Source organism: Scophthalmus maximus, chromosome 13 (genome assembly GCF_022379125.1).
Source record: "Scophthalmus maximus strain ysfricsl-2021 chromosome 13, ASM2237912v1, whole genome shotgun sequence".
Taxonomy (NCBI): domain Eukaryota; kingdom Metazoa; phylum Chordata; class Actinopteri; order Pleuronectiformes; family Scophthalmidae; genus Scophthalmus; species Scophthalmus maximus.
This window is the reverse complement of record NC_061527.1, coordinates 22,171,008-22,195,164: the sequence shown is the minus strand read 5'-3', so window position 1 is coordinate 22,195,164 and position 24,157 is coordinate 22,171,008. Positions and strand designations below refer to the sequence as shown.

Sequence of the window (24,157 nt, the reverse complement as noted above, 5' to 3'; positions counted from 1 at the left end):
TGGCAGGAGATGTATTACTCAGAGGAAAGAGAGAGATAAAGAGAAAAAACAGCCAGAGAAGAGGGAAAGAAAATGTCTCCCCCCCCACAGTGGTATTATCTCAGTATGTGGCAACTATTGCTGTGCAGGATGAAAGACGCAGGTGGTGGCGAGCTCCGCTGTGCCTCAAGCTAATCTGCGGATGCAATCGAGGATGATGCTGTCCCCAGATTCTCCCGACTACAGTCAATTCTCGCACACAAATGCTGGCGACTCAGACGCTGGCCAATACAAAAACACGGAGGGCTTTGTTGAGGTTTTGCATGGTAATGGCTCACGGGGATGACTTCTGAATGAATGCACCAAATCCGATGCCTCTTATTTCAACACTATACTCTTCACTAATCATTTCCCTAATTGCCTCTGCTTTCCTGCCGCTGTCAAAGATGTTTCACATTAAATGCGACCAGGGAAGGGGAGAGGTTGCGCTCCCCGAGCTGCCGCAAATCTGAGCAAAAAAAAAAAGTTTCACTGGCGGCCGTTAAAAAAAGGTGGAAGCAACTGGAAATTGTCTTTCAGTGCGAAGCATCTGAGGAGGAAGTGTTGCATTATGGCACCCTGCACGTCCTGTTTTACATTTAAAAGCAAAGCAGGAAGTGGCGCATACCGGTCTTTGGCGCGGCAAGAAGGCTTTTTTATCAATGTGCAACATCAGCCCACGACACGTTGGGCTTCATTGACAATATCTGAGATATAACATTTAGATGACATTTGTGACTAGGGCTTGCGACTCACGATTACTTTCATAATCCGTGAATCTGTCGATTGTCTATAACCCCAAGATGATGTTTTGTTTTGTCCACACACCAAAGATATTTAATTTTCTTGTCATAGAGGAGCAGAAGAAACCAGGAAATATTCACATTTAAGAAGCTGAAATCAGAGAATTCAAACTACTTGAACCGATTAATCCATCATCAAAATAGTTGCCGATTCATTTTGCAGTCGATTACCAATCGATTCCTCGATTAACTGTTTCAGCTCTGTTTGTAACTATATGGTATCTGTGCTCAGGCCCTGAATGAACGTCTGTTTACCTCGCGGCTGACCGTAACCAAAGGGATCGCAGATAAAAGCGTGGACCGCGCCCTCCGCATCGCGATTCCCAGGCGCGCTGGAGCACGTCGCACGATCAAAAATCAAACAATGTAAAACACCCTCGGCTTCCACGCCGCAAAAACCACTTCACAGAGTGTCGCCTTGATCGATTGTGGGCGGTAAATAAATCATGTCAATTATCAATTAGGCCATACTAATCCTCCGTCTTTCCCCAACCAGAGGATATTTATGCTCGCGGGAGACAATATTAAATTACTGTGACAGCAGTCGCTTGTTCACAGCGGATCCACGTGTGCTGCAAACTGAGGACGTGCGTGCTTTTTCGCCGGGCGCTCGCCGAGGGATTTATTTACTGGAATTCGCCCAACGCCTTAGTTGGAAGCCAGTTGGGGCCTTTAACTCTAGCTCAGCGTCAGAAAACGCTCCATTTCGTTACCATAAATCAACAGCGAGCCCAGAAAACAATGGGTGTGTTGCTCAAGCGAAGCGGCGGCCCCCTCCACACTGCGGAGGGAGACTGTGGCTCTGAATGAAAGTACCCAATGTGGCACAAGCGTTTACGCGGGTATCAATATTCAATCCGAGTTAAAGGCGGCAATGGATGGAGTTTGCGCCGAGTGGCGTCGCCATCAGCTAAACAACGTGGCGGCCCGGCGCTCGAACGGGGGGATAAGAAAATAAAATAAACGATGACGTCCAATCAAGGCCGAGTGGGATTCTGCACCCTGAGCCTGCGAGGCAATAACTCAACCCTCCGACATTACACGTGAGATCCTGTCTCGCGTCGAGTCCATTCATCCCTCATCTCTCCCGCCTCTACCTTCCACTTCACAGGCCGGCGCCGAGGACGCCGGCGTCTGCAGCTGATGTTATTGTTTGTCAGGCCTAGTCAATAAGTAACGTTTCAATCCGAGCCATTTGGACTTCATTAGCGCTCCGACCACAGCCCTCACACATCAATCAAAGGAAACATTGTGAGCAAATGTGTTTCTTGTTATAATTGGATGCAGCCCCCTTTTTTTTTTTCTCCTTTTTTTTTCTCTTCTTTCTCCTGTCACACAGTGACAGTGTGTGTGCGGCGCTGGAAAACTGTAATGCAGCCCGCAGCGAATCATTCCGTTTGAAGAAGGAATGTCTTCGATATGAAATCCATATGAATGTTTCAAAACCTCCTCCAAGTTTCCATTTTTGAACAAAAAAAAAGAAGAAGAATCCTCTAATAAATTGCCATAGCAAATTGTCACCATCTTTCCCTCTCTCTCTCTCTCTCTCTCTCTCTTCGGGGGAGGGAATCTGAAGCTTGGCTGGGCTACTGTCCCCTGCATGTGGCTCCCTTCCCTCCTCTTCCCTTCCAAGACTAAGTTAAAACAAAACATCAAAATCCCCGGCTTTAATAATTGAGGGAGAAACTGCAGAGTACTCTACTCGAGCCGCCTTCATGCGAGGAGTCCTTAAAAGATGCATGGATGCCTCCCCAGAGGGAAATGGAAGGGCTTCACGGAGCCGAGGCTGTGTACACTTAAAGATTATGTGTGCATCCGCTAAAGCAAGATGACCAGGGAAAATGCTCGGAGGACCACTATTCTCCGCAGAGTGGTTTGAGGGATGGGCACCAAGCTGATAAGATACTATCAATATTCATGCTTCTAAATCAATTATATCCCCAAGTGCTTCAAATGCAAATCGCCCCGGCAAGCGAGACGTTCTCGGAGTGACTCTGCAGGCTGCAATAACCGAACGCGGGATACACAAAAGCCGGGTAAACAAGCACTTAAGACACAGACTTAGCTCGGGAGGAAGAGCGATAAGGATTCCAGTAAACATAAATGTGTCAGCTGTTTGCAGCGGGCAACATTCGGGGGCTTCTAGTAGTTTACTCCAGCAGCCCGGCTGCCGCTCAGGCTGCGCCTTTAAAAAGTAATCTCTGACTCAGATGTATCGCTTTCTCCTCACCCCGCCATTAAGGCAAGGGTCTAAATTATTGATCCCCCGCCTTCATCAGCATCGCAGTCACGTCCGAGCGCAGGGGATCTAACTCCGGCTCGTGTCCCCGCGCTCCAGCCACTGAAATAATTAGGAGGAGTTCTCATTAAGGGAGAATGAAAGGTTGAGAAGGAGAGGAGGGGAGAGAGCAGCCTGAGGGGCATTCTGGGTGTTTAATGTCTTCCCGTGGGCCCCGAGATCATTCCGATCAAATCCTGAGGCTGTGTCTAAAGACGACAGGCCGCGCCGCAGGAAAACACACACACACACACACGCCGCGCGGACACACAAATAATACATCAAGACATCAAGAGAGGGGAGCGATGCATTAATAAAGGCCCAAATTAATAATGAATCGTTCGGATTGGGATCAATAGCATCAGTGTATAACCTCAGCTGTGTAAATTAAGTAAAAAAAAGAAAGTTTAGCAAATGCGGTGCAGCAGTCCCTGCTCAGCTATTTCAGCTGCCAGGGGAATCCACGGGACCTTGGTGCCCCAAGGTAGTTTCCAACTTACCGCTTAGTGAATCACACAGGCCCCCCCCCCCCCAAAAAAAAACCAAATCCTACACTTTGTCGGTGTGCGTGCACATGGGAAGCAAAGGGTTAATTCTGAGGGGAAAAAGGGGGGCGACAATGGCACCATAACGAACATTTGATTTGCAACTATTTTTGGAAGCCCGGAGACATTTTAGAGTGTCGCTGCCAGAAATAACAACATGCTGTATGTGCCAACGCTGCGCAGAGGCAGCAGGAACACCTCGGGTTTCAGTCGGTCCAAGTGCTCCATGACTAAATTAGACCAAGGGAGCCGGGAATATTGAGATTTCCTCATTCATTTTTTTTTTTAAAAATCAGAAGGGCGCTGCAAAGAAATTGCATTGTCACGTCTCGCCCTGCAGAAGGGAAAACACCGAGCGGGGCCCCCCGCGAGCTGAGTTTCGCAGACGAACCAAACTGAGGAATTTGCATGCTACAGTTACACTTGTGCCAAAAATGGCTTTTTTCGCAGTGACTAGCGAAGTCCATGAATCTCTTTTGTCACGTCGTGCTTTTCAGCGTCGGCTCGCCTCACGCTGCGACTCCTGAGCCTTCTAAGTAGCTCAGTGTCGAGGCCACACCCCTCGTTAGTGGGGAGGGTTCATTATGCAAATGATGCTGCTGGAGCGGTATCAACGAGGCGCACGCTCCGTTATCATTTTCTGCCGCCGGGGCTCTTCTTCTCCCCGATCGCTCATACGGAATCATGGCCTAATAGCATCCCATTAACATAATTGCCAGCACAACTAGTGTTCCGTGTCTCAGAGCCACTCTGCTGCTCTGCCAGCCGAAAATGAGGGAAGAGGATGGGTGAGGGTGAGGATGGGGAGGGGGGGTAGAAAAAATTTAATTAAGCCACTGTGGCCACTCCCTCCCACAGTAAATGTCTGTTTCCCCCCCCCCTCCCCCCCCCTTTTTTTTCCTTTAAGAGGAGAGGGCAGAGCTTTTGTTTTCAAGAGACCTTGAGATATTCCCCGTGTTCCCGGGAAGCTGGCGAGGCGCTCAATATTCCGCCGACGAGCTCGCGGCAAGACGCCACAATCGCGTCCGAGGCTAGTCCGCCAGGCCAAATAAAATGGCCCATTATTGTCTTAATTAATGCTTAATTAAAACATATTGCAGCTCTGAATCTTGCGAATCTCTCCTCGTGTGAAAATGCGGGGCCCGCTCGGGGCATATTTACACATCTCTAATTGACGCGGCGCGTTCTTTTAGTCCAACAAGCCGTCGGGCCTTTTGTGGCGGGGCCAAGGCGGTCCAAAAACCAACACTGACTGTGGAGCACACAAGGAGGCCGAGGAGAGGGCGCCCCTCGGACACCTCCACAAGACGACGAGCGTGGCACTGTGGCCCCCCCTCAGGACACTGCCGCGGGGGGATGTTTTGTCGTGGCGGACCGACGTATGCACAGCCAGTCAGTCCATTAAGGCACTGCAGCTTCAGCTCCGCCAGTGAGGGGCCATAATCGTGCGCCGCGCTCCTCCTGCACGCTGCCATTACCACGCCCCCCCCCCAGCTCTCGCGCTGCACAGCCACCCGTGTTGCGCTGATGAATTGATTGACACCATTTTCCATCTTCCGGTGCTGTCAGGGAGGCCCGCTCCTCTGACACTCCGGCGGCGGCGGCGGCGGCGGCAGCAGCAGCAATGTGACCACTAGTGAAGGTTCTGCACTGGGAAGTCAACATATACTGTATCGCACAGCACTGGTCTTGCTCCACCCTATGCGGCTTGTACCGTATATCATAGAGATGAAAAGATTGGTTGCAACCCAGAGTGTCACTTCCACAAAAAAAGCACGCTCCCAACATGCGTTTTTAATGTAAAAAGACAGATCGCACCTTCGATCCAGCCCCACGTTTGGCCATGAGCACAAATACTCGTTGTAACAGCTCCGTCGATGTGGGGGGGAATGTAAGAGAGGTGCTCTGCCCGCCGCAGCCTCACAGCTCAATAACACGTCTGGCCTCGTTACGCTAATCACAATGACAACTAAATAAGCACAATTAGCAGTCAGCCAGGCATTCTCGCCGCCGCCGGTTTCATTCCCCAAATCATCACACAGCTCCCAAACGTAAAACAAAAAAAAGGAAATGCGCTAATTCGTCATCAAGTTGCGCACGACATTAATCACGATCACAAAAGCCAACAGGTTTGGTCACAACAGCGCGGCGCTCCTCGGCCCTACACCCAAGGAGGTGTTTGTTGTCGTCCATTTTTTTGGGGGGGGATGCAAAAGTTCCTTTTGTTCATTTGTTCTCAATGGTCAACACGCTCCCCTTTAAACAAGCCACCGTTGTGAACATAATAAATAATGCAACGGGGGGAGGGGGACATGAAACAAACATACACACAAACATACAAGAGCTCTCTCTCTCTCTTTTCCCCGGCTGTTTTAATTTGACACCTTGAGCTGGGGTAACTAGGTGGGGAGTGAGGAGCCGCAGAGGAATTCATTAGACGCGCCACTGCAGGGTCCTGGCTCGGAGCGTTAATGACATTGGAGGATAGGGAAACGAGACAGCCGCGGACGCAAAATGAAATAAACATGAGGACTGTCAGTTCTGACAGCGCCGGCGAAAAAAAAGGGGACAGAGTCGCCCGGGCCGGAGACCTTCAGCCTGGAGGATCAGACCAGACGGCTCACGGACCAAAACAATATCAGTGTGTGAGCACAATCATCCTCGCCAGGCCCTTAGATTCACACTGACAGACACACTCTCTCTCTCTCTCTCTCTCTGTGTGTGTGTGTGTGTGTGTGTGTGTGTGTGTGTGTGTGTGCTGGCATTGATCTTTCGGTGGCTTCACTCTTCATATCATTAAAAACATCCATCACTTGGCGCTCCTGCTGCATTCAGATACATGGCTGCAATTAAATTATTAATGTCACACCCCCCCCCCCCCCCCCCCCCATACAAACTGCACTCTTAATGTGGCTGCTGAAAGACATTAAATATACAGCAATCTTTGTCTGGGCTTCACCGTGGATCAATTTAGATGACTGCAAAAATAACACAGGAGGGAAAATGGGGGTGCCAGCCCACAGAGTGTGTGAAGGCACGGGGTCTGGAGAGAGAGAGAGAGAGAGAGAGAGAAGAGGGTACATTAGTCACTTGGCTCTTACTATTCCGTGTCAGTTCTTTGAATAGAAATGTCACGCACCGGCAGGTACACCAGCAGGGATAGGGATACATTTGGCTACAAATTTTTAAAGAGTCTGTTTTTTGCCTTCCTCACTCTTCCTCACCTTCCCAATTATGAAGCTCGGTCCTTCAGTGAAGTGGCAAAACACAAAGCACAAAGGGAAACTTTGTGAGTGGAGCTTTGATTTTAAAGGAAAAGAAAACAAGTCACAAGTCTCACAAGCGGCGCTCATGCACTGTATCCCACAATGCAACTTGTGTTCTCCACTGCTACAGTACAGATGTCTGGCACACTGTATCGCAGCGTTACACGGACTCGACAGTGGCGACTTGTGCTCCTGGAAACATCATTTTCAAAAACGCCACGCCGTGTGAGGCGTTTTGTCATGGGTCGGTCATCAGTACCCGAGGTGGCGGGGTTCGCGGCCTGGCCAGAGCATTTAAATCACAACGACAACAACAAAAAGGGACGCAAGCTTTCTCCAAATTCGCATACTGCCCCTTTAATACACTCAGGGGTTTTGCTGCCACAGCCCTGCTTGGCCTGCTTGGACCAGTGGCTCGTGGATGCTAATGCTAACTGCGCCATTGTCCGAAAACTTCAGATGGCCTACATTTTTCCGTGTAACCGAGATGAATCAGCATATTAAGCTTATGATCCTTCTCTGCTTGTGATGCTGGGAGACCTTTACTGTGAGGCAGCGTTAGGAAATACAATGTGCTGTATTTTATTTTTCTTGATTACATAACTTTGTTATGCAATGCAATCACAAAAAAAATGGTCTAAACAATAAAATATGACCTATTGATGACATATTTGAGTTTTTGTCTTCTTCTTTGTTTTAATTTTGGTCAGTTGGCTTAGGGTCAGGGTTGATTCATAAAAGTAGAAAACGGTTAGCGAAGCTTGAGTGGTCATGATTGCTCATGATGTAGTTTGGCTGAGCGCGAGGATCCCCGGCCATATGGGGGGGGGGGGGAGAAAAGCAGTAGGATAAGCAACTGTAGTGCCATTACGCTGCATCTGTCTTGTATAAGAGCTGAACAACTTTGAGAGGAGTTACACAGGGAAAGAAGCATCAACATCCTCATGAAATTCTCGATCCCCGAGTCCTTGGGGCTTGAAGCTTTACAGCCAGAATATAATGAGTCAGATCCCTTCATGGCTGCCTTTGTACAATTACACACAAAAAAAAGAGTGTTGTCAGCTAAAAGACGTAGAAGCTATACAAAGAAAACAACAATGCACACAAAGGAACGAGTAATTCTTGTCGAGCGCGACCGAGTATGGTCTGCGCTTGTGAGGCCTCTTCGCGGGAGCCTTTCATCCCCGTTCCTCAAAGGACACAATAAAGCTGTCAGTCAGCGTGTCAGTCAGTCAGTCAGTCAGTCAGGACGCAGCCCCCGTGTCTGTAACGCTCTCGGACTGGGACAGTCTCCTCTGGTGGCTGCTCCGCATCTGACACGAGCGCTCTCGCGCGCCGACGGGGCCCCGGCCTCCCGCGACACACGTGACTGAGAATGGGCGGCGGGGATGACCCCTTCTCTCCGAGGTTGCTCAGTTTCAAACGTGTGGCTCCGACGCCAGCAGGCATCCGCCTGAGCGAGCGTGAGAGAGAGAGAGAGAGAGCGACGGGAGGGAAGGGTGAGGGGCAGTGGTAGGTTGCTGACACCTGTCTCTCCCAGGATGAGCCCGCCTTTGTGACGCAGGGTGTCCGGGCTGGCTGTCGGGACGGGCCCCCGAGACAGATATGACAGGGGCCGCTGACAAGGGCCCGGCTGCACGCTGGGAGCGACGCTGCAGTCCAACACACGCAAGACTCCTGCTCCCTTCGGCGGGCCCGCGGTGGGACCCACAGCTGGCAGCTGAGAAGCCTCCGTCAGAGTGTGCGCGCCGAAAGCAATTCGCCGTGAGCCCCCCCGCTGGCCTCCCGAACAATGCCAATCGCAGAGCTGCAGCGGACGGGCCTCCGGAACCCCAAAACGCAGAAAATCAAAAACAGCCAGCTTTAACTGTACGTTAGCGGCAAAAGGGCACCACGCTTCCGGGTGACTTCGAACTCAGCAATCGAGAGAGCGAGAGAGAGAGAGAGTGCTCCTCCTCCGCGCCCGTGCTCGGCGCGCTCATATTTCTGATCCCCATCCCAGAGCCGACGCCTCCTAATTGTTATCGGGTCCGCGTTGAGGCAGAGCGAGCAGAGGCGCTGAGGAAATTTTGAATGAAAAAAAAACCTCCCCCAGAGCTGATGAGACTTCTCACAAATGGCCGCAGAGCCCAAGGTGTTATGGCTGTCTAGTGGAGGGCGCGGAGGCACGGAGCACGCGGTGCAACTCGCCTTGCTCTCTGACCACAGTTGGAACAATATGACAAATTGGCCTAGTTTCCCTTTTAATTAATCATGCCGCGCTGACAGCTACCTGTGCCACACATCATCATTAGTCAAGAGGAGAGGAAGCCCCAGCCGCGTATGATAAGAGAGGAGGATACACCTCATTAACTAATTTCCCCCCCCCGTTTATTTTATTTTTTTTACAGCAACACAGAGTGAATATTTACACCTGTGTCTTCGTAACTGTGAGTGAGACGATTTACCTCGTCTTCTATTTTAGATTTTGTATCATTTTATATATATATTTATACACCATCAGATGCTTAAAAAATGTGTAAAGCGTGACAGATTTGTCTTGTACACCGTTTATACAAGTAGGTGCTTTAGACCACTGATTTATCTTGTGACTTGAGCCGCAGCCTGCGGGAACCCAGTGTATTAGACCTCTGGGCGCAATGATGCAAACAAATGAGCAGAAATGCTTTGTGGCAATACCGAATTTTTTATGTGATTTCTACAGCAATAAGAACCCTGATTTGTCAGGTGCTTCGTTTGCTGAATTTGCAAAAAAAAATACCCAGACATTATCTGTCTAATTATTTTTTTATATCCATATCCACTGTTTATTCTAATTAAAATGCAAAAAAATGTAAATAAATAAGTTGTTTTTAACGTGGGCTTTTCAGGTTTTTTCATAGTTTATGCCAGTATTACTGAGTTAATTGCTGACATCTCTAAATGAGGCAACATCCCTGAAAAGTTATCTGAAAAGGATAATCAATCATATTGTATGCACAGTGGTTGTAAACCAACAGTTTTTCTCATAGAATGAGGGATTATCATCAACATTTCATGTGCACGACTTCCATCTGAACTCCGGTTAGACTGCTGGTCAAGCTAAGGGCTTGTTCACGGCTTGTTGGGAACATCTCAGCAATTGTATTTGGTGAGATTAATGCTATAGCTGATGGAAATGATATGCAAAAAACTATGACAATAGCCTCCCAGCTGTAATAAACTGAAATCCCTTTTTTTTCTGCCGTCTAACCCAGATCAGTGACTTGAACTGTTTGTCTCCCTCGAGCGTCATTCAGCCTGAGAGAATGAATTTAATTAAAGGGTAACACACTGTCCACAGAACTGCACATGTGCGACAACAAAAGTCATTGTTCTAGTCCTTCGCTGAGAACTGATGCCGCCTTTTCAGGGCTCGAGAAGTCTGCCGCTGATTGACAGCTCCGTCTTAACAGGGGCCATCCAACAAAAAGGCAGGGAGAGAGGGAGAGAGGCTGTCCCCGCCCACCGAGCTGAATGTTGTCGGAGAACGGTCGGGGAGCGTGCAAAAATCGACCATCTTACAGACAAACAGGAAAACGAATGACGCCTCTCACGGATTGGAATACTGATCCTAGCCGGCGTCTAATTGCACATATTTGTAAATCGCAGTCTGTTCAGGTTGTAATATGCCTGTATCGCAAAGTGTTTAGTCTTATCTCACTCATAAAGTGGATTAGAGCTAATGACCGGCTTCATAAGGGATTAAACTAGTAAGTACTAAACAGACCCCTTTTTCCGTTTGCAAAGAAAAGATATCCGAGGTGAGGTGAGGCTGCGTGCACGTGGAAAGAGGGTTAATGGATATCATCTACAACATGGGGGGGGGGGGGGCTGGTAGGGTAATAGCCTTGCTGAACTCACACAAATAAATGCTCCACAGCCTGTGCTGACATGGTTTAAAAAATGAAGAGACATGCGGCAATGTAAAATTCTCGACAAGCTGTTAATATTTCATGAGTTGCTGTTGTGACACTGTCAGTATACCATAATTTGTATGGCACACGAGGAGATGGAAAGGGGAAACGCTGGAGAAGGGGGGGGCGAAAAGGTGCAAGAGAAAAAGGTGGCTATAGAAGTAGAAGACGATATAATATAATGGTGGAAAAGATGCCTCCAAAAAAAGGACTTCAGCGTGTTCCGAGCTGGCTGGCGGTGACATTTTTTTCCTTTTTTGGGGGGAAGTCAGCATGGTACAGAGCACATTTGAAATGGCCCATTTAGCAGCACTGTACTCCACTCCCAGCCGACGCCACCATTTGCATACTTCGTATCAGATGAAGATGGATGGCGAAAATCAATGTCACCGAGATGAGCGTTTCATCAAGGTTACGCCATCCTCCAAACTCCTAAAACCCCTTTATCTCATTTCTGTTTGTCGGAATATTAACTTATCAACACGATCTCTCTACAGCAGAGGCGGGAGCAGCGTGGATTCATCCAGCGGGGATCACAGTGACAGAGTGGCCACGCCGGCTGTTTTTCTTCTCTTTTTTTTAGAACTGCAACGAATGATCATTTGCGATTGTCAATTAATCCTCCACTCATTATTTTTATCACCTTTTTGATGAGCACAAAAAATGTTCACTTCACAATCAAAGTCAACAAGGACAAGCAGCAAATCCTCAGCGCTCGGGTGTTTTTGTCTGATCAATTGAATAACCAAGTGACTAAACACTTTTGATATCCTTACTTTTCCATCCAATTGTGAACATATCATTTGCCATGTTGTTCCATCGATACTGGTATTTACAGGGCTTCATCCAAAGAGAACAATCAGTGCGTTTACATGCACAGCAGTAAGCAGTTGTGACCCACGGAGCATGTGCGGACGCGCGACCCGAGCTCACAGGCGTATACATGCACGAAGACCCCGGTCACTGAGAGAATTATACAGGTCCGTCAACCTGGGTGGGAGAACTCCGATTTTAGCCGGGGTGAAGTGTTCACATGGCGATTGAGGGTACTGCCTTAACGCGGATATAATCATGTTTTTAAACTGCGTGTAGACACACACAAAAATTCTATTTTGTTCAGTGTAGTCATAACTACATTGCAATTGTAACTGGTGGTCTTAATTTTATGGCTTTTAATGCTAATATATTAGGTCCAATAGGCCATTTCTCATGTCATTGTGCCATTTTGTTGGGAGCAACATTTCAACAGTGGGGCCTATTTTCCTACTTGGATGGAGCCGTGACCCCCTGGAAAAGCACTAATTGGCCCATTTCACCACCTCCTATAAAAACCCGGTCTCCAACACTGTTCAAGTCATAACCCAGCTCTGCGGTCCATGTTTAGTGAAACATCATTATACCTCCCTCGCTGTCAGGCTGCGGAATCCTTCCCCTTGTCTGCATGATTAGCTGCTGTTTCCTCATTATGGAGGGTGAGGAACTGAACTTCCATTTCAAGCCTTCGTGGCTCCCACCTTTTACCCCAGTTCGCTAGTCATGAAAATGTCATGGCAGCTGTAGAGCACACGGGCCACACTGAGATCTAACAGGAATCACGCGCTCAGGGCCGAATCCAGCGGGGCCAGCTACGTGCAGCAGTTACGGTCTGGAGGTCGCTAAGGAATCTCTGCATGTGACGTCCCCCCCCCCCCCCCCCCCCCCCCCCCCCACACACACCCCGTCGCCCTCCCGCCCCCGCGCTCACCCTTCCCTGCCTCGCTTGACATCAGTCCGAGAGTGACTTCACACCGAGACCGCGTCCTCCGTTTACTCCCCGGGTGTAATGTTGCACCGCGGGGAGAAAATGACAGACCATTTACAAAACAGGAAGAGGAGCTAACTACAGTAAGCATAAGCTATTTCTGGAGGAGGATGTCTGCAAATGACAAAGGGCTGTCATCATCTAACAGGTCCGCGGCGAAATAAAAATCACTTAAAAATAAAAATAAAGAGGACGCGTCGAGGCACAAAACTTGCGATCCCACCCGCCGTGACCCCTGCTGAGGCCGCAGACGATCGCACTCCGGGCTTGAAGTTCCCCACGGGTGTCGGCGCTGGGAAGGCGCCCAAAACCACGAGACACTTCTGCAATGGAACATTTGTTTCCTTTCAGGGCCCCCGACATGCTCCTCTTACATTTTTTTTTCTGTCCTGCCACATTGCATGACAGTTTATTTTGGGAGGCGCAGGTTGGCACCTGAGACGCGGAGCTGACAAAGCACTCGTTGTCACTTCAATGAGGCCAGTTGGTTCCATGACAATGCCTCTGGCCATGCAATCCCCACAAGATGGACAACTCTGCGCCGAACATCTTGGCAAAGGAGCGGAGGAGGCATCAGCTAATTGCACAATTTCATCTTCGGGGGGGGGGGGGGGGGGGGAATCAAGCAAACCACGCAATCCTCCGAATGTGGGGAATGATTCCACCTCAGATTACAGGACACGATAATAAAATCGGAGCCGCTGTGATGGACTGTTTGCCAGGTCAGGGTGTTTCCCTGGCTCGCACCCAATGCATGCTGGGAATAGATCCAGCACATACAGCTCCCTAAATAGGACAAGTGGGTAAGACAATATCTGGATGGAGGGAAATCTGAATGTATGTAAAAATAAACTGAAAGTCATGCTTCCACTGATTTTCTCACGAACACCAAAGAGGGCTCAGGTTTCCTACGTACGTTACTGTAAACCAGTCTTCACCCAACACATTTACCTCTGCCATTATAATCCATTCAGCATAAGCTATCTAGTTTTTTTTGTAAAGAGAACAGCAGCCGCCTGGTGAGCTGATAGGACAACATGACGGCAGCGGGTCACGCGGGGTTCGCTTTTCCCCCAACACCCTCGCTGGAGTATAAGGAGCGGCCTGTTGCATTTAAACACTGTGAAATTTGAATTCAGACACAATTTCACAGTTCAAATATATGTTATTTCTAACTGCTCACAGCGACTTCAAGCATATGGTTTAATTCAAGCACACACACCACTGTATGAAAAATAATGATGGTGGAGCAGCCCCTCCAAAAAACCTTTAGTCGATTTTGCATCATATGTAGAGGTAAGCATCTTCATTTGCTTTAATGAATCGTGTGTGTATCACCACAAAACCTTAAATGAGGAACATGTGTTTTCTGCTGTGGGAAATCAAACAGGGGGAATAAATACGAACGCACATCAAAGTCCGAGCGACGACAGGACTGACGACAGTGATATATTCTCTGAACATAATCACAGTGGATGGGACTCTGTGACGCAGACCTTCTTTTTCTATAGGGATCGTGTGAACTACATTTGCTGTACATTCAAAGTTAGGATACACACTGTGTGTACATTTGTGTTTTTATTGTTGCTGGTGGGAGGGCAGAGAGATGAGGAGTGGAGGCAGCGGAACTACGCCTAAGCTCGGCCAATCGCGAGCCTTTTTTGCAAAGATGCTCCCGTGAGGGAGGTCTGTGGACGCCAAGCGCTGCCAGTCGCTGACATCGAACGGACAGTGTGCGAGACGTGGCTCTGATGTGGACTGGGGCTGAACATTGCGGGTGATTCTCAGGAAAAGTCGTACATTTGCTCAGAAGATGCTCGTAACTTAGCAGGACCTCGGAGTTCGGTTTCCCAGTGGGGGGCGGGGGGGGGGGGGGGGGGGATCACACACACACACACACACACACACACACACACACACACACACACACACACACACACACACACAACACACCGAACTGAGCAGTCAATGCGTATCCTGTTTCTCATAATGCAGTGTCGACCGAGTGCAGATAAGATTACTGACTGGAAGGACTGCTTCAAAAACACAGACGGACAAAAAACCTGTGTGCACGTACTCATACATACCCCCCCCCCCCCCCCCCCCGACACACACACACACACACACACACACACACACACACTCGTACAGTAAAGTGACAGAGCAACTGCTTTGCCGTGTTAAATATCAGATGCAAATAAAAAGAGAAAATCTATCATGACTCTAATGTGGCCTGATAGGAGGGGGCGCACTCTCCTCCGAGGAGCCGAGCGGCGCGAGGAGGGTGATGTATGGAGAAGCTGGATGAGAGGTGAAAAGCGTAGCGAGACGGACGGAGGAAAGGGTGGGGGTGGGGGGTTGAGAGTGCCGGGAGGGAAGGGGGGGGGGGGGGACACGCAGTCCTGCCAGGCTCCTGAGAGCCCAGGGCAAAAGTGGAATAAATGTTGATTAGTGTTGATTTTGTCCAACGAGCACCCGGCAACTGACAGTGGGACTAAGCTGCAGCGAAAGGGAACCATTAATCTTGGTCTGGTTTAAGTAGTGTATATTAATTTGTGTCATTTCCACTACGTGGAGAGAGGCCTCTCTCTCTCTCTCTCTCTCTCTCTCTCCCTCTCTCCTTCCTTCCCTCCCTCCCTCCAGCGTTGGAAAGCCGTGGCAGCTGAGCCTCTCTCGCAGCGAAAACACGCGGTGGAAGCCTGGAGGTGGCGTCTGCAAGTGGCAGCGGGGGAGAGCGGAGGAAATGAGATTCCAAACACTACATTATGGAAAATGAACTCCTGGGGGGGTTGGTATGGCAACCACATTCAAATGTGCCGTTGCATGTTCAATTTAACGTGCATAACAAATCTGCCGACTTGATGAAATGCGTAACATATTAAGGCGCCTGGCGTTAAAAGGGAGAAAGAGGTGCAGACCGAACCTGCAGCGACTGACATTGCAAAGGGGGCCTTGGACGAGGTAAACGGCAGAGCGGCGATGCTCAAAGCAATCGCTCGTCAGCGTCGAAGGGCAGGAGTCGGCGGTCAGGTAGAAGAGCGAGGCGCGCGCCTCTGCTCGGATCTCATCAGTTCAGGAAATTCTGGAAATATGTCCAGTTAAGAAACGCCCAAAACAACATGTAGCGCTGCTGCTGTCTGAGCGGAGATCATCACGGTAGAGAAACTAGATCACTTTTCCTTCCGCGTGTGATGTCAGTGTTAATTACCAAAATCGCAGCACGGTAAGATTTTTTTTTATAATTAAGCTCCTTAATATGATTAACATGTATCAATTAGGCGACCGACAATTTGCATAATGCTTGATGTAACCACATTGTTCTATACTGTAATGGTATTAACACGCCGTTTTACAACGCCGTCGCTCACTGATGATTCTGTGATTATGATTCTGCAAGAAATAGAGCAAAAAAAAATCCTTTTTTTATTTTGAAAGTCAGAGTGTGCCTTATGTTGGTTTATGAAAACACGTCTCCCCCCCAAGTTGTCTACGTCCTCGTAGCAGAATTAGACTCCAGGTCTTCCTCCCTCTCGGTGGACGGCGAAGCAGAGGGGCCGGGGGAAACAGCTGGGCCGGCGAGCTCTGCATTTCTTCTCTGGCTTTGAATGCTGCTGTATCAGCATCAGAGTCGGCCGAGAGACGCGCGCAAGAGCGGAAGGCACGGGCCCGTGACGCCACGCTCGCTACCGGGGCTTTTTAGTATCCGCATCGAGTTGAGATGCACCTATGAGTTAGACTGAAAATATTAAAAATACATTATTTATGTTCTCTATCACCAGATTTGGACAACAACTAAAGCAGAGCTGCGACAGTTAATCGATTAATCAGTAAGTAATCGATTAGTAAATGAATCGCCAACTATTTTGTTAATGGAATAAGTCAGTTATGACAGTAAACTAAATATCTGTGTGTGTGTGTGTGTGTGTGTGTGTATGTAAGTGTGTGTGTGTGTGTTTGTAAGAGAGTGTGTGTGTGTGTGTGTGTGTGTGTTAGTGTGTGTGTGTGTGTGTTAGTGTGTGTGTGGACAAATCAAAACATCATCTCGGGGTTAAAGAAAACACGATGGACAATATTCACCATTTTATGACATTTTATGGACCGAACAACTAATTGATTAATCGTGAAAAAAGAATCGCTAGTTGCAGCCGTCTTTCAAAGAGGAGTTGTTCTGTTCCAAGAACAATAATCAGCAGCTGTCTTCGCCTGGTCCTTCAATGCTAAACGTCGTCTAAACATGAACTATATTCCACATTAATAATTTGAGGATTTGACGAGCTTCTGCTTCTTACTGTCCGTGACGGCAAACTGAACTCTTTTGGGGGTTGTAGACTTTCGGTCAAACAAACAACCTGAAGACGTATCTTCGAAATTTCGGAGATGTTGTTGTTTCCAATGAGTTTTATTTTTTTATTTTTCAGTTAGGCTGTAAACTGTAAATGCCCGGGTGATGTATTCACCTGTGCTGTTTTGTCTGGAGTCTGACTGTCTCAGTCACTCAATTAATGAGTTTGTTGACAGGAAATTAATTGATTCACTATTTTGGAAATAGACTAGAAGGTGTCTGGGTCATTTTTACGCAAAAATACTTTCTCTCTCTACTATCCGTTAGAAAAAAAACAGCCAGAAACCAGAGAATCAGCATTTTTTTTTCTTCGTAAAACGATTTACGAATGAGAAATCACTTCATCGAAACCATTGCCGGCCCGTTTCCCGTCAATCGTCCTATGAGGTGAGGATGCCGCGACGGCTGCTGCTCCACCGTGTTTACACAGTGACGTAGGGGCCGAGCTCGGATCAGCTTCTGTCACACAAATGGGCAGATGCCAGGCAACTGAACGGACTGACCGAGTCAATGCACCTTCCACAGTCAGACCTCTGGCCCGTTTCATCCTGTCAAACACTGGCCTCTCCAAAACACCATATTTTTCACCCTTCAAAATAAAATAACATTACATCACTCGGCCAGTCATTCTTTATAAATGGAGGGACCCCCTGGGCTCGAAACCTTACACTACACAAACACGGGCCACAGGAAAAAAGCCGGCCCTTTGTTGAAGCTCAAGAGGAGGAAAAATTAGGGAGCGAGTCGGAGCAGCGCATAGCGCCGACGCAGCTCCGTCAAGGAGCGGTTTTTTGTTTGACACCGCCGGAGATTTATGACGTCGCCGAAGTGTTTACAGAGGTCAAGGCGGCTCATTTTCCAAATCAGTTTGTCAAGCAATTGCTTATCTAAAGAGGCCTTTTCATCAATCATAAACAAAAGCGACGCTGTAGACCAAGTGGGAAAAAACAACTACCTTGAAAAATACCAGTAAGGCAAACAGAGAATTATATTTTTTACAATGTAAAATCTCAATATTCAACAGTCTGTTAACGTCGAGAGTTCGGCGAGTGAAAGGTTAAAGCTTCGCGACCCAGGAGCAGTGGAGTCACATTGTTTGGAATATATTTTTGGAAAGTCTCTGTGAGAGTCTGTCCGAACAGAGCGCGTCGTTGCTAGGACGAAGGCTAACACACACAAACCCTTTGCTCCAGATTTTGGACCCGTTGCGAGGAGTATAATTAATATGTTTTATATTTTTCATGCTTCGTCTCTCCTCGAGAATGCTTTGTGCCCCACACACACGCGCGCGCACACGGGCACACACACACACACACACACACACACACACACACACACAGACAGACAGTCTGCACGACAGTATTCCTCCGAAGTAAAAAACACTACCCACAAATGTCTGGAATCAAATCGGGTAAAGACGAAGCTGATGTCTGTTAAAAAAGAAGAGAAAAAAAGGAAAAAAGAAAGACACAAAAAGAAGCGCCGGTTTCAATGGAGTCCTTCCTTCCTTCTCCTTTCCTCCCGGCCTCTGCTGCACCATTGTGCTTGTTTATAAGCTGCACAATCTTTTCTGTTGGCCATCCCTCATCTCATCCCAGTAAAAATACACAGAGTGGGTCAGAAGTTCAGGCCCTAGATCAACAGTGGCATTGTGTCCTGCAGGTGCTGTCAGCTGCTCCGGGGACGGCCCGCGATGGAAACTATATACAAGCAAACAGTGGACACACACACACACACACACACACACACACACACACACTGTCGCTCCACTCTGGTACTGAAGGGCAAAAGTTACGGTGGTTGAAGTGCAGACGTTGGCTGCTGGTGAACGCGGAGGAGGCAGACGGTTGTGATCGGGACGGTTTCTGTTGTGTCTCATATCACTGTGCTGCTATAGTTCAATAATGACAACGACGCAAAATCTAAACAAAAGCCCTTTGTTGAATGGCAAAGTAAATTGCAGCCAATGTTGCACACAATTGGATCTTTATGCCTTCTCACACAAAGCGCCAATTGTTCTTCCGTGTGAGCCTTCGATCACCTTTCGGACACCTTTCACTAACACAGTGGCGACGTCGACAGCCACAAAGACTGTGATGCTTCTCACCTTCCAGCCAGACCTTTCCTAGAACTGACCATACAGCTGTAATTAAATTTTTTATAAAAATTTAAAACACACACCGCTTTTTATTGTTAAGAACAAAAAAACCCTGAGTGAAAAATTGCAATATACTAAAAAATTTTCAAAAATGAATAGGTCGCAAACTTTTTGGTTTTGTTTCACTGTTCTCAGTCATTTCGAGCAAATGGTTTAGTTCAAATAAAAAAAAAGGACACTGAACCACTAGAGGGAGCAACCAGCTGAGACTTTTTTAAACGAATAAAAAAATACTTTGGGTCGTTTCATTTTTACACTGTTCTTAGCTCACCAGAACAGTGAAATAATATTAAATGTATGAGTGATTATTAATAATTGATATCAATTATCAAGCCCAAATCAGGTGCTGTGATCGATGAGCGAACCTAACGACGTCTTGGTTAGATTTTCAACTGACAGTGTTCTTTACACCAAGTCTGCCAAAGTGTTGAGACTGAGAAAGTTGAAATAAGGTTTGAACCATAATATCTCTTTTACACTGTGGCAACAAGCAAATAAGATACATACAGTATAGGTGTGTGTGTGTCTGTGTGTGTGTGTGTGTGTGTGTGTGCGTGCATGGTAAAACAACTTATCAATACCAAAAAAAATTATAATTTACTCTCAAAATGTTTGCACAGTAGATTCAAAGTGATGCGAGACGAAGACCAACTATTCTTACGAGGACACCTGAGTCAGAGGAACAAAATGAATCACATTGACTGCGAATGGATTTTTCTCTCTAAAGCAACAAAGCAAACTGGAAAAGTTTAAAGTCTACAAATTAAAAAGAAAACAAGACGAGCACCGGGTCTCTAGCGTAGAAAGCTGAACGAGCGGCACCTCGTGCTCATAGGTTGCCGGCAAGAAAGAGAGAAGGATGGGTGTGCAAGGCAGGAAGAGGTCCAAGTCACTTTGTACTCTCAGCAGAGCCGAACTTTGGATGAACTCCGAGGAAGCGCCAGGGAGTAAAGCACTGTGCATAACTGTGTCGCCCCCCCCCCCCCTCCGAAAAAAAAAAAGAAAATACCAAAGACAACAAAAAAGACGAGCGAGCCAGCAGGCTTCAAAAGGCCCCCGGCTCTCTCCTGAGGCACCGGTCGACTCCAGATAAATTGTTGGGCTTGGGGTGTGTAGGCGAGCGAGGTGAACTTCAAGGAAAAAACATCCGTGAAAAGCACCAGGCGAGGGCGGGATCACACAAACGGGGGGGGGGGGGAACAGCACAAACGGCGCCCGTCATCGCCCGCCACAAAAGGTCAAGTGTGTGCAAGTGCAACTTTGGAGCCGGTGACAACAATATCTCCTTCATCCTCCATCCACTCCATTTGATTTCATGCACTAATGAGTATGAAACCCGCAGGAAGCGCTCGCCTCTCGCAGTCGACTGACATGCTCTGGCAACTCAGTATCTCCGCGGTGCACGTTTTGAGGAGTCCTACAGTGCAAGCACATCATTGAAGACGGGGAATATGAAACGATGAGATGCACGCTATCAGTCTGGAGTGCACCGAATTCTATCTGTGCCAATTTCAAAAATGTCACGGGGATAATGATTTGGAAACATGACTTACGCCTCCGATGTTACGTTATTTCTCTCCAAGCAATTATTCTGCTGACATGCTCCCTCACAACTGCTTTAATAGAGAGACACAACACAGAATAGAAAGAGACGTGCTCACCAGACTTTGACAGTTAACTCACAGGGGGAGACGTCGACGTGCTGGTGACAATTTCTTTTTTTTTTGCTCCACACACTCTCTATTATTCCACAATAGCATCAAATGAAAGAGCTCATTCATATTTTGACACCATAATTGATAAGGACCCGCTCGAGGTAATTGTCCACGGTTCCCATTGTGAAAGTCGAAAAGCGCTCACACTTTGCAGCTACAGGAGGAAACACACGTCTTGCATGTCAGGGAAATTTATGTGGTGAATCGGGCATGAGACTCACCATCCGGATCAGGGTGCTCCAGACTGAATTGGAGAGTGAATAGCAAAATGTCCCATTGATGGCAGGACAGCCCACACAGGGCCGGTCACTGTGCTGTGCCCCTATGGGCTTCTTTTAGCCACACGTTCCATTGTTAAAAAAAACCAAAACACTGTGTGTGCACTGCTGTGTTCATGTAACCTGGCGAGGGAGACAGCGTGGAGACAGAGAGCGAATGCGGCGCCTTTGTGTGCGGGTTCTCCAGGAGGAGGAGGGCAGCGTTGTAAACGTGGACGTACCTGTTTTCTCTTTGATTTCGCACAAGACGTTGAAAAGAGCGGGCTTCATTCTGTGACAGTTGAGAGCGTGTTTCCTGCAACAGAAGAGGTGGCTCCATCAGCGAAAAACCACGGGCACACGCTTTTCTATACAAAACATATTGCACCTCTAATTTATTGGACAACAAAGCTGCGTGTTAACATAATTTTTTTAATATTTTAGATTAATGCTGCAGTGAAATTACAGCAAATAATACAAGAATTTCCAAATAGGCCAATAACAACCTGTACAGTACTGCACATGTGCACACGTGCACCAGCTTCATTGCTGCAGCCTATATTTACCAACGTACAAAATGACAAATAAAACTTATATTGGGGATTATAAAATTGAACAATATAACTTAAAACAAGTTGAACGACTATCTCCTTAAAAAAAGCTTACATGTCGAATTTTTTTTCTTTTTCTCACTCAGCTGCAGCTCCACTTAACTTAATGTGTATTACACAAGATGGAGGAAATCTTGCATTATGTATCACAAGAAAGAAAGTTGGCCAACGAGCTCCATTGGCCATTAAAAGAGCATGCTTCCACTCTCACACACTAATTATTTATATATATATATATATATATGTGTGTGTGTGTGTGTGTGTGTGTGTGTATATATATATATACACATATATATATATATATATTTATATACACATACATATATATATATATATATATATATATATATATATATATGTATATATATAAAATAAAAATAGATGAAAATACAATTTAAAAAACAGCCTGGCAGCTGCATATTCCTGCTCAGAGGGTGAGTGCACCTTGACTTTATTAAAGGTGCGAAGTGTTTTTTTTTTTTTTAAATACTCTCTCGGCGAGCGACAAGTTGTCGCGTCACAGTCATGAACGACTGTCCAGTTATTTAAATATGAACCAAACTATAGTGATTCGAATCCAACCCGTCGCGGTTTCGTACGGCTTTTTACGCATGGAGGTGCGCACGAATGTCCCTACACACTCCCATCCTCACTGCACTCTTGCACATTTTGAAATTGAATGCATTTTTTTTGTTCCTTTCTTTCTTTCTTTCCCCTTCTTTTAATTTTTTAATTTCAATTCAATCAGTTTGCCGCCGCCTCCTGCCCGCGGAGAGCAGAGGACTGAATTGTGGGGGCTTTACCTGGCCTGCGCCTCATCCAGACTCTGATCCGTGATGGTCATGATTTGCTGTAAAATGTCTCCAATGTCCTGCTTCCTGCCGTCGCCGTCCGCCCCCCCGGTGCCCTCCTGCATGTGCGGCGGCAGGCCGGGGTGTCCCGCCATGCCCACGCCGGCGTGAGAGTGCATCAGCCTCGGCTGCTCGTCCATCGCTTCTCTTCCCCTCCTTAGCGAATTCTCTGCGGCGCGCTCGCTGCTGCAATCCGGCGAAAATGCATAAAAGAGGAAAGAGAGACAAAAGGAGATTTGGGAAAGAAGAAGGGGAAAAAAAAGAAGAAAAAAAAAATCCCAGTGGTGCTTTTAATATTTGCGCCGCGCACCCGTTGGCTTTTCCTCCTCGCAGATGTATTTCTTTTTTTTTCTCGCCGAGTAGTGAGCGGGTGCTGGGGAGGGGGGGGGGCGGTGGTGCTGGGGGGGTCGGATGGGGCAAAAGCGGAGAAACGCGCCCTCCTGCTCTGAGAGCTGCTCCTCGCTCAGCTGGTCGGAGCTGAATGTGAAATCTGATCTGAGCTGCTGCTGCTGCTGCCTTCACTGGACTGTGGGTGTGCGTAAAATTAAAAAAAAAAAAAGAGAAGGGAGACGCTGCTGGTTTCTACTACTACCCTGAACTGGGACGCGTTTTTTTCCTCGTGACGTTGCGCACTGATCCAAAACCACTTCTTCCTGCCAGTTTGCCCAACAAGAAAGGAAAAAAAAAAAGGAAAACAGTGGCTGTGAGAAACAATAAGTGTGTGTGTGTGTGTGTGTGTGTGTTTATTTCACCCACTCCATCCCCTTTGCTTTTGTCATGTACAGTACAGCTCCGGAGCGCAGGGGGAGTGAGACTCCGCCTCCGCGACATGATTGGGAATATAAGACCGTTTAGCCCCACCTTGAGGTGCCTCTCGTGAAACGTCGACCGTTGGACTGTGAGGGTGGGATGCCGAGACGGGGGGCCCGGGAAAACGTGGCTGCTGCACTCACGAAGCGGGGAGACGGTGCGGGAGCGCAGGGCCAACACGCGGTGATGGATAGAGGCTTGAAGTCCAAATAAATAACAAGCGGCTGACACAAAACTTCTGCTCTGGTCTCCCACACTGACCTCAGCAGGAACCTCACCCCCCTTCCTGGGGCCCCACAGGAAACCTCCTCGTTTCCACGTTGTGCCATGATACCCCCCCCCCCCCCCCCCCCCCCCCAAAAAAAAAAACTATTGGCCAGGTTCTTTTAATCTGTTAAAATTATAATGTGCATAATGTAGATAAGGATTTATGGGTAACGGAAGAGAAAAAAAAAGCATCCTCTGATGAGACACACTGTGAAAAACACCTCTCGGATATTATTAATATTTCATTTTTATGGCGCAAATGAGGCGAACTGTCAAACATGCTTGTTGTGCTGCTGTGGGCGGTCGCAGCGTCGTCGACTCTGCTTCGTTCAGTTCCAGGTATGATGCAGGGCTCCGCTCGGCTGACTTTGGCTGGCTCCTCCTAATGTAAGTCGGTGACCCATGTTGCGCAGCCAAGCAGCAAGGCCCGAGTGTGTCTGGCCAGGCTGAAAAGTGCCCTTCAGGCCCAGTGCTGCCTCACTGCTGCTGCTCCCCTCCGC

The 24,157-nt window shown here is 47.8% G+C and overlaps 1 protein-coding gene across 4 annotated transcripts in view; it reads right to left on the bottom strand.

The window, feature by feature from the left end:
* The window catches only part of LOC118318377 (pre-B-cell leukemia transcription factor 1), a 60,047-nt gene extending 36,847 nt beyond the window's left edge, over positions 1–23,200 (bottom strand). For 2 of the 4 annotated variants that reach the window (XM_035647948.2, XM_035647951.2), the window contains exons 1-2: positions 22,533–23,200; positions 21,361–21,434 (exon numbers count right to left, since the gene is read on the bottom strand). In XM_035647948.2, the coding sequence (XP_035503841.1) occupies positions 21,361–21,434; positions 22,533–22,720 (262 nt within the window). In that variant the 5' untranslated portion in view covers positions 22,721–23,200. The remainder of the gene's footprint in view (positions 1–21,360; positions 21,435–22,532) is intronic. The other 2 variants (XM_035647947.2, XM_035647949.2) reach the window with 2 other exon arrangements.
* Between the last annotated feature and the right edge of the window lie 957 nt (positions 23,201–24,157).